At 41.7% G+C, this 23,650-nt stretch overlaps 3 protein-coding genes across 4 annotated transcripts; 2 read left to right on the forward strand and 1 right to left on the reverse strand.

The window, feature by feature from the left end:
- Nucleotides 1-2,417: 2,417 nt before the first annotated feature.
- Nucleotides 2,418-14,855, reverse strand: sona (SON DNA and RNA binding protein a). Its single transcript, XM_083997515.1, has 10 exons — nucleotides 14,727-14,855; nucleotides 12,499-12,588; nucleotides 11,937-12,144; nucleotides 11,149-11,225; nucleotides 9,216-11,042; nucleotides 8,549-8,948; nucleotides 7,845-8,368; nucleotides 6,156-6,643; nucleotides 5,918-6,010; nucleotides 2,418-4,940 (listed from the first exon to the last, which is right to left on the reverse strand). Exons 2-9 carry the CDS (start codon nucleotides 12,524-12,526, stop codon nucleotides 5,936-5,938), a joined length of 3,627 nt encoding a protein of 1,208 aa, XP_083853641.1. The 5' UTR covers nucleotides 12,527-12,588; nucleotides 14,727-14,855; the 3' UTR covers nucleotides 2,418-4,940; nucleotides 5,918-5,935.
- A 1,222-nt stretch (nucleotides 14,856-16,077) lies between these two features.
- Nucleotides 16,078-18,566, forward strand: ercc1 (excision repair cross-complementation group 1). Its single transcript, XM_083997491.1, has 9 exons — nucleotides 16,078-16,229; nucleotides 16,350-16,778; nucleotides 16,958-17,061; nucleotides 17,229-17,328; nucleotides 17,426-17,502; nucleotides 17,801-17,900; nucleotides 18,101-18,172; nucleotides 18,273-18,341; nucleotides 18,426-18,566. Exons 1-9 carry the CDS (start codon nucleotides 16,170-16,172, stop codon nucleotides 18,483-18,485), a joined length of 1,071 nt encoding a protein of 356 aa, XP_083853617.1. The 5' UTR covers nucleotides 16,078-16,169; the 3' UTR covers nucleotides 18,486-18,566.
- Nucleotides 18,567-19,649: 1,083 nt separating this feature from the next.
- On the forward strand, nucleotides 19,650-23,609 carry prmt2 (protein arginine methyltransferase 2). 2 transcript variants are annotated; one of them, XM_083997120.1, is made up of 9 exons: nucleotides 19,650-19,881; nucleotides 19,997-20,209; nucleotides 21,254-21,415; nucleotides 21,703-21,867; nucleotides 22,048-22,223; nucleotides 22,491-22,620; nucleotides 22,708-22,844; nucleotides 22,930-23,104; nucleotides 23,244-23,609. In XM_083997120.1, the coding sequence occupies exons 1-9, from the start codon at nucleotides 19,786-19,788 to the stop codon at nucleotides 23,274-23,276; spliced, it is 1,287 nt and encodes a 428-aa protein (XP_083853246.1). In that variant the 5' UTR covers nucleotides 19,650-19,785; the 3' UTR covers nucleotides 23,277-23,609. The 2 variants fall into 2 exon arrangements, with proteins under 2 accessions (XP_083853246.1, XP_083853247.1); XM_083997121.1 differs by lacking the exon at nucleotides 23,244-23,609 and having other exon boundaries at nucleotides 22,916-23,098.
- Nucleotides 23,610-23,650: the final 41 nt, after the last annotated feature.

A 23,650-nucleotide genomic window follows, 5' to 3' on the forward strand; every position in this document is an offset into this window, starting at 1 on the left:
ATTTCTAATTAAAACATTTGTCACAGTTGGTCTTTTTTTCCTTTACTGACTATATGAAATGTATTGCGGGTGAGGAGGGGTCACAGAAAGGGGAGAGTATTTGTTTTCACTGAGGTTTTTTTTTTTTTCCAGCAGTGCAGTGGAAGGTCTTCGTCTTCTGACTTAAGCTCATTCTGGATTTATTTTTTTCCACCCCTCCCCTGTGAGATTAATCATATAAAAATAAATCAGTCCCCCCCAAAAAAAGGAAAAAGACTTTTTGTGTCCACTATGAGCAATAGACGCTCTCAGCATTATGCATTAGGGCTTCGTTTTCAGACTGACTCATTTGATGACTAACAATTTTTAAGCAGCACTTTGTTTGACTGCATTTCCAACATTTTGTTGTGTTTTGTTGTTGATTCATTGTTGTTGTAAGATGGATATTGTCATGTAGGCGTTCAATATTTTTATACTTGTGCTTTTCTTTATAATACAGTACTACAGTGTTATTTAGGACTATTTTTGGGGTAAACCAACTATATACATTGAATGTGTAGTAAGTCATGCATTAAAATGTGCGATCACTCACTAATCTTAAACAATGTGAATGTGCATGGTGCACATAGGGATTGATGCCACTGACCTTGTCCTTCTTTTCAACAACAGGTTGAGAGGGAACGTTGAGACTGAGTACAAACACACATCTAAAGACAAAAATAAAACAATAAGCTTAAACTGACAAATGATTGACAATCAACATTACAAAAAGGAAATAAAATAGGAAGTGGTTTCACCCAGGAAAGATTGAAGTGATGAAAGAAGAAAGGGGAACGCTTTTCTTTCCTTTTCTTTGGGGTTCGTCTCATTTGAAGAGGAAAACTATCCATGGCACCGTTTAGTCCAAAGCACTCAGTCCATGACTATGGTAATGATTGCATTTTTTTTTTTTTTTTTTGATATTGCAATGTATCCCATGGCGATATGTATTTTAAACACCATGTAGACTAAGAAGAAACTCACACTGTGGAGTTTCTAACCTTTTTATCTAATCCACTGAGCAAATCCACAGATTAAAGCCTTTAAAGCTTTCTTCATGAATTTTGCCCTCAGTCGCTCCTCTTTACTCGACGTCTGAGTAAATCACAGAACTTGCAAACTGAATAAGTGTTTAATATGTCAGAGCCTCTAACCTACTTTACTTACATCCCACTGTTCTAATAGAGCTTTACACTCAAATGTGTTCATGCCTATTTGTCGACAGAGAAGCTCTAAAACTGCCTCAATGTGATTTGTAATGTGTCTTGATGAAAGTCTTTGGAAATGTATTCACTTGCTGTTCCCCACAGTCGCCTACAAACAAAAAACTGTGCAAAGAGAAAGTGCACCACTTGAAGGTGGGTTTCATAATTGCAAGTGATTCTGAATCTGCATTTAAGGAGTAAAGACACCCAAGAAAAACACCAGCCTCCCAGAGTGTATCTCCCAAACAACATTCCAATAGATACAAATATTATTTACTTTATCTTTATGTTTGTCTTACGAAAACAAGCATTCAAATCATCTGCTCTCACTCAAGTGAAAATCTATAACATAAACAGTCAGGGTTTATTATAGGTCTTAAAGCTGAGCACTCACTCCTGAGAAGTGCACCACTAGGCCATTGTCACTTAACATTTATTCTACGACTCCACTAGCACCTGGCAGTGCCTGATGCTAATTTTAAACAGAGAAACTTCCAGAAAGCATCAAACACTGTACAGTTTTGCACAAATTCACATTTAAGGCACTGCATATACAAGTCCATTCTTTCTAAACCTGCCAATTAATTCAGTTTGAGAGAGCGAGGAAGGGTCAGGATGTAGACTTTGCTCTACATTTTGGCTTTAAGTATGGCTTGATTCTACCATTTGTTCATCATCCCATCTGATGTTATAGATTCTAATATACTTTTAAAATCCAGTTTTTGACATTTCTTAAAAAAACTTAAGCTACCAAGTTTTACCTTGTGCGTGGGTTTCCTCATCAAATTTACAACCTAGGCAATTAATCATGAAGACCACTAGGTGGAGCCAGAGGACTGGCATTGAGCAATGTGTTTCTTCTTGCTCATTTCAATTCAATTGAGCTTTTGTTTCAAACTTTCAATATGCAAAAAGCTCATATCAGGTCACTCCAATACATTGTAATCTACATCATACAATTTGTCCATATCATAACTAATCACTACTTTAACATGTATAATGCTACCTACAAATGCTGGCATGGTCAAATCCAAGACTTAGGTCAACCATCCTCTCTACCTAACCAACTCCACTGTTTTCTCCTTTCCATTTCTAGCAGGCATTCAATGTTTGTGTGAAGTGAGACATTATGAACCTGACTTAAGTGAACATAGCAAACAAAGGCAAGAACAAATACAGATCACTGAGGTTTTTAATAATCATCAACACATTTATGTACAAAGCAAGCGATGTCATTTTTAAATGACCAAAAAAAAAAAGAAAAAAGAAGAAAAGAATCCTAAAATGCAAATTTTTTTTATTCTTTTTTTTGTCAATAAAACAGTTAAAGATTTCCCCAGGGAATCAATTCAATAGTCCAACACTTTTGGTACAGTCAGTATAGTTATAGTCTGACGAAATTGTCACAGATTATCTTCAACAGTTAAACAGCCCTGGGCATAGAAAAAATGATGGGTGGATGGATCCAGATTTTGAATAAATGTGACTTATGAGTGCAAGATTCCCTAAAAACCAGAAAAAACCTCATCCCTGCCAGTTTCCCCAAAAGCACCAAGTTCGTCTTTGTTCTTCGGTGATCCAATGGGACAAATACTTACAGTGAAATATGGACCCTGTTAACTTAGCTCACACAAAGGACCTAATACAGGCTACAGTAACTACATGTAAAGAAGGTATTAACTGTATGAGTAGATTAAATAAAAAGGGCTCATTGGGTCTTTCATTGTTTGCACATTACTACATGTTCTATTCTTTATAACAATTCTCTATTTGCCTCTTGAATGCAATGCTGCAATATGATTTCATGTGGTCAAATTTCATGTGGTTAAAACTTGTTTTTAAAGAAAAACTTGAAAATAAAAAGAACCTGACAGTCTAACACGCAAAAACATCTTCATCCCTATTACCACATGTCACCCTCAGTGGAATAACATGAATTCTTATCTCAAGTGCCTCTAAAAAAAAAATGACACCAATGGCATTTATGTATTAATAATGTAAACAGCCTAAGAGAAAGACCAAAGTATCTCTAAAGTGTATTCAAAACTGTTTTAATTGTGTATGTCACACAATGAAACAAGTAAGAATGACTTCCATTTACAGTATCAAGTTAAGAGAACTTCCATTTCCCTCCTTCCTGCTCCTCTTCAGAACTAAAACTTGTTACACTGACCTAATTTATACTTGGTGGTTCAGGGACCAGTTAAATGTTGTTGTTTTTTTTACCACTAGTCTTAATTCTTATGGCTTGTGGCCGTTTGTTGCTCCAAAAATCAAACCCAGATGATGAATGATAGAAACACAGACCTTTCAATGTTTCTCTAAATTTAAAAAATGGCATTGTGCCAATTAATATTGAGCAAATTAAAATATGTATGCCTTCTATGCATCTTAAAGAACCAGTGTGTAGGATTGAGAGGGGTCTACTGAAAGACATTATATTCCTTAACATTCATTCATTAGTGTACCTGAAACTAAGAATCATTCATCTTTTTGTTAGATTTGCACAAGCCCCAAATATCTACATAGGTTTTGGGTTGTTTCCAACAAGCCTGCCGTGTTTCTAAAGTAGCCCAGAGCAGAGTAAGCCGACACAGGCCTTCCTCATTTTATGTTACCTGAATGCCACTGTAGGCTTCCTACAAGCTTGGAAAGGGAGGTCGAAGGGGGATTATTCAGCAAGTTGCAATCTGCGACCTTCCCGATAGATCCCACTAAATCCTACACACTGGACCTTACATCACATCTTATGGTCTTCTGCAAGACACAAACAATGTGTGTTTGGATGGTGGTGTTCAAACTTTGGCAAATTAAATGCCAATTCAAATCTAGAGCAAATCTGTTTCCTGGTTAAATCCAAGCAAAGCCCAAATGAAAGACCAGGTTTGAGTAAATTTACACCCAGGGCAGTACTAACTGAATTAGTTATATTTTGTGAGTGGAGATTATCATTTTTGTCACAGCCAAATTTCAAATTGTCTTCTTTTGGCAGCCAATGTATTATTTATTCCCTCTATATAAATAAATAACCAAACCTGGTACCTTGGTCCAGGATTCATACATGATGACATGCATGCCCTGGAGACCTAGGCTTAAGAAAACAAATCAAGTAAGGATCTACCAAGACTTTGTTTGCATTATTTGTTTATAAAACCATGGGACTAGAGGTAACCAGGGGAATACAGCAGAACAAGGAAGCAACCTCCACTCAACACACTCATTTAAGAAAGAATAAAGGTAAAACAAATTTAGAGAAACTAATCTTTTACAAAAACACTTGCGCCACTAGTTAGTTTGGTTTGTTTTCTCTTCAGTCTTTACAACAGTGACTGCTTGAATGAGCAGAAACACTGAGGGGTTGGTGGTCAAAGTCACTATATACACACATACTTTTCACACACAGGATTCAGTTTACAGTCATACAACTGTGCACACAGGTCAGCATGTCCAGTTTTCTCAGTGGTATCAGTGGTGACAGTCTGGCCTTCTCTCTCACACACACACACAGAAACAAACTGGGGAGCTGAGGAGGGCAGTGGCTGGTGCCGGTGCTCCTACATCATAACTGTGACAACTAGGGTGCTCTTCTTCTAGGTGGTTTATGAGGCTCAGTCAGGCTATCTGGCTGCCAGAGAGAACTGTGGAAAGGTAGGTCCTCCTTTTAAGCATTTTTTTTTTTTTTTTTTACATTTTCCTTCAGTCCTTCGATGAGAGTGGCTGTGTGCAAAGAGAAATGTTGCATCAATGCTCCACATACAACAATCTCAAAGGCTCATGTTGTTGATTCAAGTAATCAATCAAATAATTACATTTACTGTGCGTTCACACCAAAAGCTTCCAAAGCGTCAAAAACGCTCGAGGGTGGGCGTCAGACAAGACAGCTCCCAAAACGGGAAATATTTTCAGCCGCTTTGGCCGCTCGTCACGTGACTGGCGTCAAAGTTCGATCGCGCTGGTCATTGGGGAGCCGAAATACAAAAAAAAGAAAAAAACAGGCAACCGACGGACATCTCTATTCTGACAGGCTGCCGCCGGTTGCCGCTTGACCGCGTCATAGCTAATTACCCTAAAGTTAAACCTGGCTCAACTTTTCATCTGGTGACGCTTTGGACGCTTTGGAAGCTTTGGACGCTCTGGAAGCGCGGCAACGCCTGTTGACGCTTTGGACGCTCGGTGTCGCCGGGCGCTCATTGAAAATGAATTGACTTCCGGCGTTTTTGACGCTTTGGAAGCTTTTGGTGTGAACGCACAGTCAGACTTTAAATGTTGTGAAACTGTGGAAAATACCAAAAGGTAATATCTAAATTGTTTTTAACTCTCTAAAATATGATGCTTGTAAAAGGTTTATGCTGAAAGACAAATGTGGAATAATAAATATTTAAATATTACAGTAAACTATAAAATATTGCAGTATGGTAAAGAATTGACTTCAAATTAACATGGCAGATGGGTATTTTACTACTGGATCAAATATAATCTGGAGAAGGTTTATACTGTTGTAATAATCTTGAAATAAAAACACTTGTAGGACTCAATTTCTGACTATTGGTATATGAAGTGTGGAAAGGAGAATCACAACATGCAAAGTGTTTTTTAAATGAGTGATTAAAACACCCAATGCCCAAATGGAATGAGGTAAAATTTAGAAATACTAAGTGACAAAGAAATGGAAAAATAAAGAGTGGAAATATTACCGTGAGGGATTGGCGGTTTTAGCTTTCATCATCTGAGACATGGGGTTTAGCAATGGCCATCTCTTCCTTGCTATTCGCAATCATCTTACACTTCTACAAAAAAAGAAAGAAAGAAAGATGCATCCATTACTTTGTATAGACACAGGTAAACATGTAAAAAAAAACACACTTTGGCATTTCTTCATTTGAACATTCACATAAAATACAATCACTGTCACTGTCACTGACCACTATTTACCTCAGTAAGCTCCTTGATGGTGTGTATGTTAGCCTGCTGTGTGACCTTCCGCTTTGCTTCCTCGATGTGGTCCAGGTTAAGGGTTGGTGTTGGGGGCGCCAGGCATGGGGGGGGCTTGTTGGTTATGGTGGGAAGTGGGGCAAGGGGAGGCATGGCCGCAAGGGCACCCATGTTGGTCAAGGCAGCTGTCATGGTAGCCGCTGTCATACTTGCCATAGCAGCACTCATGGTGATGTTGGACATGCTGGGCATTCCGGGAATATTGGGTAACCCCAATGGACCCATATTGGGCATATTCGGCATGTTGGGCATCCCCATGCCCATTGGGAGAGGTAAAGGTAGAGGCAAGGAGAGTGGCGTAGGGGACGGGGTGGGTAGAGGGAGCTGGAGGATGGCTTTTGGCCGAAGACTCTCAGGAATGGGAACCCCGGCCTTAGCGCACATAGCAGCAGCATTAGCCTTAGCTATCTCCAGTAACTGGTCCTTGTCTGCAAATAAAGGTGAAAAAGAGAGACAGGGGAGGGGTAATGCAATGGGACATAGGCAAGAGTGGACAGAGAGGGAAAGAAGACAACATTTAAGTACAAGAAATTAGTAAACTCTTAATTCAAAATCACCTAATATGTTGCATGAGTGTTCTTAACTCATTGAGTGCCAACCACGTAATTTCTCGTTTTTCGTTCCCATGCGTTGAGTGCCGAAAACGTAATTTTACGTTTTTTGCTTTTTTTTTAAATTATGAAAATAGACACTTTAATACACATTATATGTAAATTTGGGGACTCTACGACGAGGAGAACTGAAATAGATGACGATCAAAGTCACATGACAGCTCATGATCTGGAAGTTTTTATCATAACTCGGCTTCTGCAAACGAGTTCTGCATGCAGATGCAGCAGCTGCTGCAGCGCAGCTGCTCTGCTCTCACCCACGCTGCTGCTCCAGCTGCTCGAGCTGCTCGGAGCTGAACCAGGAAGCTCTCAGCCGACAGTCCGCCCGGTCTTCATCTGGAGCAACACCGTGTCCTCCCCAAAGTCCCCCCGCGGTAAAATCTGATGGTCTCTGGGCCAAAGCAGACCGGCATCACCGACCCGAACCACAGAAGGACCGCGACCACCGGCGGGATCGGTCTTCCCGAGCCGCGGTGGCCGACTGACCCTCACGCTCCGCGGCTAGAGGCTGTGACACGGCACGGTGCGTCTGTGTTATTGTTGTTTAGTGGCGCCCCCCCCGCCCCCGATGGTGGTTTTGTGAATAGAACAACAACTGTTGTATATATTTATCTTATACGAGCCCTTTGATCCAGAAATGCGAGTGTCAGAAGAGCGACAGACACAAACAGCGCACCTTTCATAAAAGACGCTCTATCTCCTTTTCTAGAAAAAAAGGAGGGATTTTGGTGAAACCCAGCCATGTTTAGCTTGACTTTTCTCAGGAACAGAGGCACGTAGAAACAAACGGTTTGTGGCCACTTGAAGCATTAAGGTAAACCTTTCAATTGAGCCACAGTATGTGTTGGTGGCAATAATATAGAATACACTGTGGCTCTACATAAAAAGTCAAAAATGGTCTAAATTGCCGGTACACTTGACTAAAACTTTGGAAAGGAGCGCGGCACTCAATGAGTTAAATACAGAATCAAAAATGTAAGAATTAATTGCTTCATTGGGTAATATCTGGTTGTTTTACCCAGTTCAGTCAGCCGTGGTGGAGTCTTGCTGGTGCTGCGTCTTGTCCGCGACCCTGAGCGGCGCTGTTTGCGCAGGATGAGAACTGGAGAGTGGCTAGGTTCCCTCTTCCACCTGTCGCGTCTGTCAAATGAACGACTGCGAAACACTGGGCGCCTCCCTCGGCCCCTTGATCTAGACCTGCGTCTACGATCAGAGGAGCGAGACCTTGATCGCCTGCTTCTGTCTCCAGATCTAGACCTTTTCCTTCGGCCGGCGGAGCGGCTCCTGGATCGCTTGCTCCCCTGTTGGGACTTGGACCTCCTCCTCCCTCGGCCACTGGGTGAACGGGTTCGAGATCGCCTCTTGCGGGCTGGAGAGCGAGATTTTGAACGGCGGATTCTGGTTCGAGGCTTGGAGGATGAACGTTTATGGCGTGTGGCGGAACGCGACCGTGACCGTCGCCTGCGTGCAGGTGATTTAGACCGTCGCTTCTTCCTTTCTGATGGAGAGACAGATTCTCTTTTCCTCACTGGAGACTTGGACCTGAGGAAAAAGTCAATGATATAACTGATGAATACTTGCACAAAGTGCAGTCCAGCATGATGTGAGCATTAGTTCTGGTGATGCCTATCAAATGCAGTTCCTTAATTAAGTCTTTAAAATCCAATACCTTAAAGAACTTCATACTCTTTCTGCTCCAAGGGAAAAAAAATTATCACAAACCTGGACTGCTTCCTTCGTGATGCAGACTTGGATGTTGATCGTCGAGGCGATGAAGTTGAGCGTGAAAATTTCCTGCACTCAGTAGGTGACCGTGACTTTGATAACTGCTTCTTCTGCACAGGAGATGGTGAAACTGAGGGGCTTCTCTGACATTTAGGCATCATTTTAACTGGAGAGGAAGCTTCCTCCTCTTCATCTGAGCCTTCTGAACAATCTGATCCATCTGGGTTAGGCTCTTTGGAAGCAGACCTGGATCTGGAATCATCTTGTTCGTTGGATGTGCTGGTAAGCTCCATCTGTTCCTTGTCATGATTGGTTGCAGGCTGCTCCTGCAATTTGTCTGAGGAGCTCCCAACTTGGGGGCTGGGGGCAGCTGCTGATGGCACGGGTTTCCAGCCACCTGCATGGTGCATGATAATGTGACATTCATTAATTAATATTCTCCCAATTGGAAACCACTAAGTAGCAACTAACTAGCATATCTGATCAGGAATGCGGGCATAAGAGTAACTTGTCAGTGGACTATAATTATGTGTGGGTGATATGTCTGGATTCAGGATTTTGTTTTGCAGTAACAGGGAAGCACTCCTAATAGCAGATCAGATACGGCAATTCAAGAAAATACATTTGAATTATTACAGTAAAACCTAGAAATGTAAAGTCAAACCTGTTGTAGTTGGAGGTCCTCCAGTTTCTGCAGGTGGGGGCTCTGCCTTTGGAGAAGGCAGTATCGCTGCTTTAACAGGAGAGGAAGATGCAGATTGAGCTGGGGAGGAGCTGCCAGACCGCCCATCGCTTGACTCAGACCTGGACCTGGACTTTGATCTGTTCAAGCCTGCAGAGACAGATTTAGATTTGGACCGTCTTCCACTCTTCTTTGGAGATTTGGACCTCATTTTCCCAGGTAGTGGTGAGTGTGACTTTGACCGCTGCCTTCGTGACAGCGAGCGGGATTTGGAGCGCTTGGATACCCTTGGTGGAGAACGACTTCTCCTGGCAGGTGAACGAGAGCGCTTTCTGACTGGCGACCTGGATTTAGACCGTCGTCGGGAGGGAGGTGTTCTAGACCTGGAGCGACGGCCGCGCTTCAGGACCACAACAGAACGGGATCGAGTCCGTCTGCTCCTGCGAATTGATCGGGAGCGTGAACGGCGGGATCTAGGGGGTGGTGACCTCCTACGCCGTGACAAGGATCGACTCCTGGAACGTCTGCCTCCTGCACGTCTCGCCGGTGTACGTGACCTGGAACGACGAACGACACGTCTAGATCTGGAGGTGGAGCGACGGTTCCTAGTGACAGAGTGTGACCGCGATCGCCTGCCAACTGCACCACCTCGTCTGGGTGAGCGGGTCCTTGAGCGCCTTGCGGGACCACGGGAACGTGACTTTGACCTCCGACTTCTCCTTGGGGAGCGAGACAGAGAGGGGGACCTGCGCCCACTACGTTTAGGTGATCGGGACACCTTTCTTTTAGGAGAGGGGGAACCCCTGCGACGTTTAGGAGAGACCGACAAAGAACTTCTCCGACGTTTAGGAGACTTGGACTTCTTAGGTGACTTTGCCTTCTTCTTGGGGGTGGGTGAGCGAGAGGTGGACCGAGATTGACAGCTACCTCTCTTAGGAGATTTGGGTGATGGAGAACGCAACTTCCTTCTAGGTTTAGGAGACTGAGAGCGGGACCGAGAGCGGGAAAGCTGCCGACTCTTTGGAGGGGTTGTAGAGCGTTTTCCCTTTGAAGGTGATTTGGAATGGGTTCTGGGCTGTTCTCTCATTGTTGTTGCTGTTTGATCACCAGACTGCTGTCTACTGGGACTAGATGTCGGGGACCGACTATGACTTGAACCAGACCTCTTAATGTCCAGAGCCCTGGAAGGGGAGGGAGACCTAGACCTGGATGCATCACATTCCTTAGCCTTGGCTCTCTGAACTGAATTGGCCTGATCTTTTACGCCCGAGTCATCTCTTGGGGTAGCACCTTCCTGTTTAGGGATGATGTCAGGCAGTTCCTGGGCATGGCTGAACGCACCTTCTCCATGACTACCCTCTGTCTTAACCCTAACTGTCGCTGTCTGTGTCATCTCGTCCAGAGCTGCAGAGGGCGACCTCATTATGTTTTCAGATCCATTGGTGTTACTGCCCTTCCCTTCCATTGGGGGCACATCTGTATTTGAAATCTCTTTCTTCACTCCAAGCGGTGCAGGTTTCTGCGTGACAACGGGAACCCCCTTCTCCTCTCCACGTTTGCTTTTTGAACCCAGTTTGGAAACAGGTTCTTGCAAGTCAGATGCTCCAGCCGGAGAGTATTTGCCATCTGCAGCTCCTTTACCTCCTTCACCTTCAGACTCGGAACCTGAAGCTGAACTGCTTTCAGATGGGGAGCGAGATGGAGATTTCTTTTCCTGCTTTTCATCTTTCTTCTTCTTCTTTTTCTTCTTCTTGGCAGCATGTCTTTTGTGTTTTTTGGATTTTGAATCACCTTCTGTGTCCACACGATCTAAGATTAGAAAAAAATATTTAAAAAAATAATAACTTGGAGAGAAAAAAAAATCACTTCCTGCTTTGTGAGCAAAATGATCTGTTTATGTGTGAGGAATTCCTACCTGTAATAACATCCTTTTTACCTTCCTCTTTTAGCCCAGCATGTTCTCCAGCTCCAGCAGCTGCAGCCAGTCGGGCACTATAAACACAAGAAAAAGTTCATTTACACTTTTTAATTTGGGTAATGTACAGAATCTTGTTAAAGGTAAGCATAAAACTCCACTCAGTAGAACTTCATGGTATTTCTCAAGACAAATGTCCAAGATGACGTAGAAATAAAACTTTTTAACCAAATTCTGGACAATTACATCTCTGTCAACATGTAGCTTTGTGCCTCGTGCCTCCGGCACCCCATGTTTCTACTCCAATCTGTTAAAGAGGAACTACATAAGCCCGGTCGCTTTTCCGCTGTTTTGTTAACCCTTGTCCTGGCCACGTGCATTTGTTTACAGCGAAGCCAGCAAAAAATCAATCAATAGAGCGGTAGATAACATATGCGATATTACGACATGTACATTTGTGTAGTTTAATCTGTCATAAATAAGGAGTTACGGGACACATTTTACATATTATTGACTTCTTTTGTTGAAATATTGATTTATGTTCAAAACTCCTGGGCACAGCTTAAATATGAGATCTGAACAGCAATAGATATGACTAGAAATATACTAGAAACAAGAATCAGAAACACTGTGATACAAAATGTGGTTACTTTTTCATATCTTACTTTGCTACACAATTTGAATCTCGAAATGTAAGGAAGATCATTTTGATTTATCAATCACACCTCAGACGATACTCCATTTGGTTTACTGGTACTGGTAATTATATCCTTTGAAGCTTTTCTCACCTGGCTCTGGTGGTTCGGACAGGTCTTGGTGGAGGTTGTGGTTCAACATCAGACTCGGCGCCAGACTCTGAACTGCTCTCTTTTTCCCCCTTTCTCTTTCTCTTCTTCTTCTTGCTCTTGTGTTTCTTGTGCTTCTTGTTTTTCTTATGAGGTGGCTCATTCATTTCCTTGGCATTCAAGTCATCTTTCTCTGGTGCCTCATCCTCACCTGCAGAGGGCACCCAGTTTCAGATTTCACAAGTATATGGCAGAATACATGGTATGTTTTAAACCAATTAATTGCACTTTAATTTACTGAATTTAATTTTGCTTGACCTTTAGGCTTTTGGTAATGAACATGATACGGTGATTCGCTTACCAGCATACATAATTTGTATAACAAATTTCCTTTTGGAGAATAATAAAGTAAGTATTCATATCACAAACTACACATTATAAATATATGTGCTATTTATGCATGTACAGTGACTATTGTCCAACATGGAGCTTCTAAAAGGTCAAAAATGCAGCTGAAGAGAAACATATTAATGACATAGATAGCCGAGTACCACCCAGCACTCACCTGATGGGATGTCCACTGCACATTCCATTGTGCCAGTACAGCTGATTTCTTCCTCGTAAAGTCACTGGTGTGCTGCTCCCTCGCTCAACACTAAGGAGGGAAACAGAGGTACTGTAACTCACCATTTCAATGCCATGCTATGGCAAAATGGAAGTAACACCATCTTGATTACATCAAGAAGTACTAACATCGTCTTATGTAATGTACATAAAAGGAGAGGAAGGGTACTAAGGAACTTCATCATCATCATAATAATAATAATAATAATAATAATAATAATAATAATAATAATCGGTATCCCTTTTGTCTGGTGCATCAATGTGTCTATATAGATACTTGTTTACATCTTAAGTTATAGCCTACATGCAGTGGATAAAATATTTTAAACACCTCTCATGATCAGGTATGGCCAACAGTACCTAAAACTACAACATCCAAAATGAATGCCAAGCTGAATCAACACCTTTCAAAAACAATTTGAATGAAACATTAAAGTCTTCATGAGTGTAAGAATCACTGAAAGTCTGTTTTCAAGAGTGCTGCTGAATGAACCTCCTCTGTATAATGCCTCCACACAGGATCAGTTTTGGATCTGTTTCATGATCCATTTCCAATGTTTGCTGTAAGGGGGTCCAGAAATCGAAAAAAATGCATCATAACAAAAAGGGTTGAACTATCTGTGAACTCCAGTGAACTACTGCTTCACTTTGTGTCCCTGACAAACCAGATCTCCTTCACTACACAATTAAAAAAACAGGTGATCAATACTGATATCACAGGAGCACCTTTTGGCTGATGTGATATTGAATTGCCCCAATTACTGTACATACTACAGTCTCACAATAAGCATTTTTATTTCTAGTCCACTACAACTCAGTTGTAGGGTAACCAAAACAACTGGCCTCTAAACACACAATAAGCCATGATCTTAGAAAAACCTACAGAATGCCGTAGCTGAGAAGATAACAGAGTGACTGTATACTCTTTGCAATTTACAATATGTTAAAACACTTTTCACGTTCAGACGATCTAGAAAGATTAGCCTACATTAAGTAAACACGAGGCGCGTGGGAAAACGACTAGCTAAACAATACAATCAGACCCCCTTCTACTCTAACAAAGCTTACTGTCCCTCCATTGAATAAAATGAGTATTGCGAGTGCAGACAAAGTTATAAATTTAGTTTATACTCCAAACCCAGAATTGATCTAGTCTCAAAGACATCTTACTCATCATAATTTGGGTTTGCTGTTGGCACGGAGCCCAGTACGTATGCAGATCTGGTTTGTTTTATTATTACGATATTGCTTCTTTCTAGAAATAAACAAAATAAAAACAAACCCCAGCTTTGTCTGAAGCAACTAGTCGTCTTACAATCGCAAAGCTTTATCGCAATCAACATTAGCGATGCCACTTTACACACCAACATGTGACGGACTACTGCTGTTTTCAAACATGGGTCATGGAGCCACAGTCTCCCGCACATTGCATTCACAACATCCACAGCCTTCATTTCCCGAAACTACAGCCCTACTGTAAACGACAATAACTGATCCTTAAACAACGATACGATAATAGTATGGATACTAGATACCAACATCCAGGATTATGCAGCGTTTGTCGAAACATATAACTGATACGTTGTCGCTTCAATTCAAGCTAAAGCTAACCATCAAGCGTATGGCTGCCAACATGTTATTTTAGATGCCATGAAACGTTAATGAATTTAGCTCTTCTGTCTTCTGATACTAATATCACGGTGGTAAATAACACACAAGATGCATCATTTACATACCGACCAGATGTGGTACGGAGGCAAGCCGAGTACAAAAGTTTTAGGCAACAACAAATAGTTCATTAAAACGTTAGATAACGCCAAACAGCATTGGGCCTGCACTGCGCTGCCGCAGCTAGCGCTACCGTCCATTCAAAGAGCAACGCCGTGGACACGAGCTAAGCCAACGAAAGGTTGCGTTAACCGTCACTTGGTGTTTTTATTAGATAGCTGCTCAATTAACGGCAAACTGTTGTGCAAAGCCTACCCGTTGGACAATTTATAAGCTGGAGGAGCCAAACATGCCGCCCGCACAACGCGGCCTCAACAGACTGTTGCTAGGCTAAGTTAGCACGCTCGTAGCTATTTAAATAGCTAGTTTTAGCTGCTACTTCTCTCAGCAAAACAAGTTCGTTCGCTCTTCAAGGCAGTCCGTTGTGTAGCATATAATTACCCAGGTTATGTTCGGTGGCTGCAGTGTCCGTTCAAAAAACACCAATGGCTGCGGTCCTGGAGTGTGCGGGACTAAACAATCACCGAGAGTGCTAACCGTCACTGTTAGCCAACTGACTGGTCCGCCATGATGAGGAAAGATTTCCCAACATGCCATGCTGCGCAGTTTGAATGGCGGCGTCACGGTCTCCCCGGCAACCCCACTCCATGGCCGCAAACTAAGGAAAAAGCAAGTAATAAAAATGTAATACACCCATGGGCAAACTTCACCACAGTGTGATCAACTCTGCTTGTTGTTGTTGTCGATGCACCTTCGATTATCCATTTTCTTGTTTATTTATTTTCTCTTTTTTTCATGCTATGCACGCTGTTGAAAAGGTAGGCTATTTCTTCTTTTCCCCTTTCCTATTTGTTACTCAGGCCTTCTGTTGCACACCGCTTGAAAAAAGTTATATTTTATTCCACTTATGTGGTTCACATAGAAAAAAAGAAAATGTTCTCAATCAGTTCTAGCCAGTTATAGTTTAAATGGCTAACTAGCCTCGGCCATAAAAGACAGCATATAAAGGCTATTTGAAAAGGGAAAAGAAAAGTGGGAGGGAAGAAAAGTCTGAAAAATCTCAACTGCCCCAGCTGTTCATTTTATTCTTTTTAGTCACAGAATTGACAACTAAATTGACTTTACATTGCAGCACTCACATTTTATTGTTGATGTATTCCCACAGGCAGTAACGCTGCAACTTAATTTAGAGAGGTAGCTTCATGCTGTATGACAGCAGGCAACGTCATTTCTGTTCTCTCTTTTACCCTGTCTGGCTGAACTTATTTTAATTGAGTCATAGCCTATAGTGCCCATGTGTATCTTTTGACAGGTGGTGCCAACCACTTGATTATCTCTAAATCAGGTAACATCTTATTGCCTACAGCAATGACATTTGAGTTTAAAAGTTAGACGGTATTGCAGCTCATGTTACAGAAACCTCAGAGCTTTTAAATTGTATTCAGTTGCTTAGTTTATCCTTGACTCTTAACTAGTCTTTTATTTGTGTGCAATAATTTTACTTTTTTGTTTGTTTTATTTAATAAATAGGCCTAGTGTTTTTCTTTTGTGTAATTGTTTTTAGAATATAAATGTAGACTACCTGTGCTGTTTTTTAAGGAGTATACCTAAGTTATTTTCAAACAAAATAATTGTACTCCCTGTCGTTAAAACTTTATTATGACACAAGTTAGTGCTTGGTGCAGATTCTTTCTGAGTGTCCTGCATAGACTGTATGGTGCTGCCCTGCAAATGTTCGTGGAGATGATGCTTTTATTCTGAAGGATACGAACCGGAAGTGTCCTTGTTGCCCTGTTTGAGTTGTTGTCAGTGAGAGACGATAACGAAAAGTGTCACTAGTGAGTAGCATGTGTTTAGTTGAGAAGCCTTTATTAGCCGAGTGACATGAAGAAGAGGTTTAACATCGACCTGGACGATTCTGCTTTCACGAAAGAAAGAACACCGGTCAGTATTTTTGCCGAATTTAACGCCAACTTCTCATGGCTGGTATCTAACTTAGCTTAGCCATGAGCGGGTTGACCTGAGTGGTTGTCTCACATGATTTCATTCATTGTTGTTTCCCAGCCAAAGCCGCAGTTTGTGTCCTCAACGAAAGCGGGACAAACTGCATCAGCCTCATATGCATCATCAGCCAATCCTGCTCCTGGATCAGTGGACCAGCCCCTGTCTTATGCAGAATACATCGTCCAGAGTAAAAGCAATGTGGCTGAATCTCCTCAAAGAAAGGAGACCCCCAACCTGCCCAGGCCTGAGGGCGACGGATCTGCCAGTCTGAAACAAACCGAGGCTAGTTCAGGATCTTCTGCCACAGCAAGATGTGAAACGGTTCAGGGCTCCACTAAAGGGGCTGAACATGGATCTGAGGGGGTTCAGGAGAGTGGGCAGACGCAGGTGGCTGGCACAGACCTGAAAGAGGCTCACTCAGACGCAAGACTCTGCCCAGGTCCTAAACCGGTGGGGTCCGGGAGCAGCATCGTTGTCAGTCCTCGACAGGTCTCAGAATTATTGTTTATTTCTAGTCAAGCGCAAATTACCAGGAAATTAGATTTTTAGTTACTTCCCAGGGTCAGACACTTAATGTTGTATCTGCAATGAAACAAAACTGTTTTCATTTTTGTCATTTGGTTTCCTCTGTGGTAAATCTAACATTACACTTGTTTGCACTGATTCAGAGGGGAAATCCTATTCTGAAGTTTGTAAGGAGCGTCCCATGGGAGTTTGGAGATGTTGTACCAGACTATGTGCTGGGACAGACAACGTGTGCTCTCTTCCTTAGGTGGGTTTTGGTCCCTTGAATATAGTGTATATAAATATGTAGATCAAGAAGTAGGCTAAACAGTTTGTGCTTTACACCTGATCTAAGCCTAAACACATTTTTCATATGCTATCTTACTCTTGTGTGTTCTGTTTTGTTTTAATATTGCTTTTGGGTTTGGCTCCAAGTCTGAGGTATCACAATCTCAACCCCAACTACATCCATGACCGTTTGAAGCAGCTTGGACAGACTTTCACCCTGCGGGTGTTACTGGTTCAGGTAGATGTGGTAAGTGTAAAAAGTGCTGTGCCACACTGACCTTCACATTGATGAGTCGTATTAATTAATTAAAAAAATCATAATTATTTATGGTTTTTCATCTCAGGAGGATCCCCATCATGCATTGAAGGAGCTGGCTCGCATCTGCATCATGGCCGACTGCACACTCATCTTGGCTTGGAGGTAGGACAACAGATTTATTTATAACTTTATTTATTCTCGAAGACCATTGAGGAAGGTCCTCATTTACAATGGTGTCGAGAGAACAAATACAGCAAAGGAGAACAAGAGTTTACAGCCAGAATTTCACTGTACTAGCTGTATATGTGACAAATAAAGTACCTTTACCTTTACCTTTATAACAGAAAATATTAGAAAACAGGTAAGAACAGTGAACACAGTCAAACAGTCATTGCCAAGAAGGACACAGACATAGAAGGGACTGTAGATTGTTTTAAATGTCTGTATGTTGATTTGACAGCCCAGAGGAGGGAGGACGTTACCTAGAAACATATAAGTCATATGAAAAGAAACCTGCAGACCTACTGAAGGAGCAAGTTGAAAAGAACTATCTATCAAAGGTTGGTGGATTTATTATTTTCTCTTTTCAATGCGATAATTTTGCCAAATCAGAAAAGTGGGTTATTATTTTAATATATGACACAGATTTAAGTAATATGATGCAGTTGGAAGAAAATAATCTTCCAAAGTTTTGCTGTGTGCTCAAGTAGGTTAATTTTGATGATACATTAATTTTTTTTATTTAATTTTCTTTTTTTAGGTTTCAGACTGCCTCACCACTGTTAAATCTATAAACAAAACTGATGCCATTACCTTGCTGTCTACTTTCACAGTGAGTAGTTTCATTACACTTGATTTAATTTATAGATGTTCTCATATTGTGGTCAATGCTCTCAGATGATGATTTTTGTATTCATTTATTTTTCTTACAGTCTGTAGAAGGAATCATCAGTGCGTCTAAGGAGGACTTGGTTCTCTGTCCCGGCCTTGGACCACAAAAGGTAAATAAATACTCACCAGGATATGAATATATGGATGGTACATGGAACATTTGTTGAATTACTGCCTTGATTTTGTGCACACAGGCGAGACGACTCTACGATGTGCTGCACAAGCCCTTCCTCAAGTCAAAAACAGACAACTGAAACTTCTGACCAGTGATGTGTGACCTGCTTCTGAAAAAACTCCACAAAGGCATCACATTGAACAGTAACAAACAAGGACTGCACCGAATCCTTCAAACACTCTATACTGAGTCAAAAAGAAATGTGTACAATGTGATGGCTGTCAGATTGAGAGTCAGCTGATATTATTTTATGGAGTTATATTGTTTGTTCATTGTTGTATTACTTTGTAATAAAAAAAATAATATTTTGTACTGTTTATATGATGTGTAATGTGCCCTCATTGAATTTACTCAACACAAAACAACCAGTGTCAAAATACCTTGTTCATGCACAAAAAGATATTGTTCAAATAGATGGAACGTAAACACAGCAAATGAGTATTTTGATGATCCAGAGAGAGGGGATGGGAGCTGGATAACTTAACTTGGGCTGATGGTTAACTTTGATGAATATATGAATGCCTAAATCTTGATTAGGCTACTGGTCCATATAAACTAAAAATATATAATTATAAAATAATAAATATAAATGATGTAGATTGTCCCGCTTTATAAATATAAATTTCAATACAAATAAGAGCAGTAAGGTTTCTCAAAACAGGGGTAATACCATAGACTGTAAAAAAAAAAAAAATTGAATAATAATAGTAATACTGATCCAAAAAGGTCTTGGGTTTACACCAAACGATTTTCACAGTCCCAGACTAAAGACTGACAGTCTTTGGTAAATCTGAGGAGCCGTAAAAGTTGTTTCTGCACTCAATTGCACAACGTGATGCTGCCTTCAGGGGCTCCTCGGAAATTCCTTGTTTCCGAAGTCAATTTGACAAATTTTAACTTAAAGTGTGTGTTTCGATGCTTTGATTAGAAAATGAAGAAGGAAAAAAAAAAAAAAAGTAGATATTTCTTCCAATAACAAAATGACACACGTGACGTAGTAGTTAGCCTATACGGTGGCAAATTGAATCTGAGCCAACTCCATAACGTGCTTTCCCTAACTGCAAGATGCATGATTAAATAATACAAAACGTCGATTCGATGTCACAAGAAATATACATAGATAGGATCTATTTAACATTATGCATAATAACTGCCATACGTTACTGGCGTTGTACAATAACTACCCAGTGACGGTTGAAAATCCGACGGCAAGTGAAGGCACAGTAACTTAATCTGACGTCAACACAGGAAGCGTTGGTGCACTCGCGCCATATGAAATGTTGTGATTATGTTTCCAGCACTCATTTCACACTTTAACTTACAGTGTGTGTGTGTGTGTGTGTGTGCTCTCGTGGTAAAGATTTGAAACGTTACTTGAAATGTCCGACGTGCAGGCAGAGAAAGAGGACGAGGACGACGCATCTCCCACAGAGTGCTTTGCTCGCTCCGATTTCTCTGGAGTTGGTGGCGACCAGGTAACAGCGTCCCACACAGACCTCCAGCAGCATGATAATAACTGCACTCTTATAACCAGAGAGGTCCAAGTTGGGGCATTTAGCAATGTGTATATGTTTGGCTTTTGTCCCGCAGCTTTGTTTCAGCAGAGGGGACAAACTGCTCGTGCACGCCAAGCCCTCCCCTGACTGGTGGTGGGCAGAGCTGCGGGGGGTCAGGGGTTATGTCCCTGCCAGCTACCTGCGCACAGGTGCTGCTGCTGCTGCTGAGGAGGAGGAGGAAGAAGAGGACGCCTCCCTTGACGACCCATGGCAGGATGAGGAATACTTTGGCAGTTATGGGACACTGGTGAGGAACTTTCAAGTACTATACAAAATATTACTCTGCATGTCTCAGAGCAACAAGTGAAAGTGTGCCATGGAAGCCTTCACTCATTTGCATCTCTCAGTGCAGCCATGCATGTAGCTGTATATGTAAAAAAAAAAAAAAAAAAAAAAAAAAAAAAAAAGCAGACACCTGGATCTCACCAGAGTGCTACAGTAAACACAGAAGTTACAGCTGTGCTGTGTTTCAGGACATCTAGATTCACAACACATCTGCATCACATGTGCACTTTTTATATCAGTGTTTCCTTGAATGTACCACACATCGAAACAGCAGCTGGAAGCTTTATATAAGGAAACTGATAATTGTTCATGTGGATCCTCTTTAGTGGTTTGCCGTGGTCGATATCCAATCATCACAATCTAAAATTGTCATCCTCTACCGAAATTAACCTAATAAGTATAAACCAATAAGCCATTATAAATAGTTAACCATGTCAAATCAAGCAATTCTTTGAAATGGCACCAAATCACAACAGAAGTTATCCAAAGGCACTTTTTCAATAGAGCAGCTCATTACAAGGTTGATTACAGCGACCCAATAATTCTCACCATGAGAAAGTCACTTCTTGTTAAAAGGCAGAACTAGGCTTGGGGTGGGCAGCCGTCTGCCTCAACCATGGATATTATAACCATGAAAATCTTTTTGTGTGTGTGTGAGTGTGTGCTTTAGTCATTTGGTTACAGGAAATTATATTTCTGTTTTGATTTCACAACATAATTTCTCCCAATGAACACTTTTGTGCCACTTTTCATTACACTTTATTTTGAAATTTCATATTCTTTTTATATTTTGCCTGCATTTATTTGTAATAATCAATTCATAAAGTTATCTTTATTTGATATAAAACCCTTTTGATTCCGACATAAAAGAACTGCAAAAACATCAATACGGTCATGATGAAAATATGTCTTGAGTTGTTGCATGTTGAAATGTAAGACTGTTCTTTACATACTTCAACAAATGGTGTCACTTATTGTATTTAATTCATTTTATCTCATGTTGCAGAGGCTTCACTTGGAGATGCTGTCAGACAAGAGTCGCACTGAAGCGTACCGACAGGTTATTCTCAGCAACAGTGCTTCTCTGGCGAGTAAGGTGGTGATGGACCTCGGCTGTGGAACCGGCATCATCAGCCTGTTCTGTGCTCAGCTGGCACAGCCCTCAGTGGTAATCAACTTGAACTGTCTACATGTGCATCTACCACAAATGTATACATGGTCATAGATAATAAGGTGTTTTAGTGTGTTTTACTGCAAGCTCGGACTCGTTCTAAGTTTCCATGTACTCAAATTCACAACAAAGATTGAGATATGAGACAGGAAATGACCCAGAATTCATAAGTATAATTCATATTTTTAACTTTAGTGAACCTATACTTCCATCTGCTGGACAAGGAGTGTTGCTACAAAACATCATGGTGTATAATGTGTGCAAGTTAACCTGTGGTGTTGCAGGTGTATGCTGTGGAGGCGAGCTCCATGGCGGAGTATACCAGACAGCTGGTGAAGCAGAATGAATGTGATGAGGTGGTCACGGTCCTGCAGGGCAGAGCTGAGGAGATCGAGCTGCCTGAGCAGGTGGACGTCCTGGTGTCTGAGTGGATGGGCAACTGCCTGTTGGTAATCATGACACTGCTGATACTTTTACTTCCACTGATGAATAACAGTGTCAAGATATTTAAATATTTGTACTCCGGAGGCTTTATGTCAGTGCCATTAGTTTTTATTGCATCCAATCATGCACTCTCAGCAGTTTGTGTGCTCTGTGCTGTGTTTCTTTGTCGCCTCCCTCTGGTCTAGTTTGAGTTCATGGTGGAGTCAGTGCTGGTGGCCCGGGACCGTTGGCTGAGAGAAGGTGGTGTAATGTGGCCCTCATCCGGGGCCCTTGCCCTCGTGCCATGTCAGGCTAACAGCTATTATGCAGAGAAAATGGCCTTCTGGGAGCGTCCCTATGGCCTGGACTTCACCCCTCTGCAGTAAGAGCTACTACTCAGCAGATTTTAGTACAGATTGCAGTTGTACATTGGTAAGATAATCTATTGAATGTCATTGGCTCATGTCATCTCTCCCTAAATTCATTCAGGTTCATAATGTATGCTCCTCACCAATTCAGCACAGACCAAGTTAGTTATGTTCAAACTTACTTGGGAATAAACGCATAGAATTCTATCACTGTTGAATACCTATTCTTTAACTTTGTTTTCTCATAAGAGATTAAGTACTGTTTGTCATTTTCTCTGTAGGTCTTTGGCACAGCAGGAGTTCTTCGCCAAACCCAAGTTCAGTCACCTCATTGATCCCAGTGACTGCCTCAGCTCTCCCTGTGACGTGATCAGCCTGGATATGTACACTCTGCAAGTCAAAGACCTAGAGGTGCTGTGTGATTCATCATTAGAAATTGCTCTACCCCACCTTACCCCTTGGATATTGTGACTAAGGTTGTGTGGTTTCATTTCTCAGGAAATAAAGGGTCAGTTTCAATTCTGTGTGGAAAAGTCTGGTATTTTCCATGGATTCACTGCCTGGTTCACCGTTCAGTTCCAGAGCCTAGAGACAGGGGGCGCAACAGTGGAGCTCAACACCGGACCCAACTCTGAGTACAAAATATAAAAAAGTCTGTTGTGCAGATGCTATTCTGCAAAAGTGTATTTTACAACATTAAGTACAGTTTTTTTTCCTCAGGCCAACACACTGGAAGCAGACTCTGTTCATGCTAGACAGCCCGGTCAGCGTGTGTGCCGGAGACTTGATCAGTGGAACGATTGTCCTGCACAGGAACCCCGTCTGGAGACGCCACATGACTGTTACCCTGCACTGGAACATTAACAATAGCCCAGAGGAAACAGACAACTGCCAGGCAAATACCAAATCTTCACTATGCTTACCTCATATGATTGATTTGTCATCATTTTGTTGTTAGTTTTTCCATGCAAATGTGACTAACTTACACAAACTCTGTCTACCTTCAATGTCCTTCTTTGTGTCTGCGTCCATAGGTCGGGACAAAGAGTTTCCCCATGTGGAGGTGACAGTCCTGCTATCAGCGGTGGAGATTCACAGGAAACAACTCTAACACAACCTCTGTTAAGTTAAGGATCAGGGAGGGATCGGCTGTGAGCTGCAGCTGACCTGTAATAAAGTGCGTCATTCATGAACGTGGCGGTCAAAGAAACCTCATCTAGACGAGTAGTTGCACCGTTGTTCCCTGGATAACTACAGGCCCAGGTGATTCATCAAACCGTGATTAATGACGTGCCTAGAATGAACTGTGGAGCACCACTGTAACTTAAACTTAAATGCTTATTGGGCTCAGTGGGGAAAGTGGGTTTTACAGAAGACAGTCCTATGTCAGTGCTTGACAACTGAAACAAACAGTTTCAGTATTTGTACTCTCAGGTGCAAC

This window comes from Trachurus trachurus, assembly GCF_905171665.1.
Source record: "Trachurus trachurus genome assembly, chromosome: 21".
NCBI lineage: Eukaryota > Metazoa > Chordata > Actinopteri > Carangiformes > Carangidae > Trachurus > Trachurus trachurus.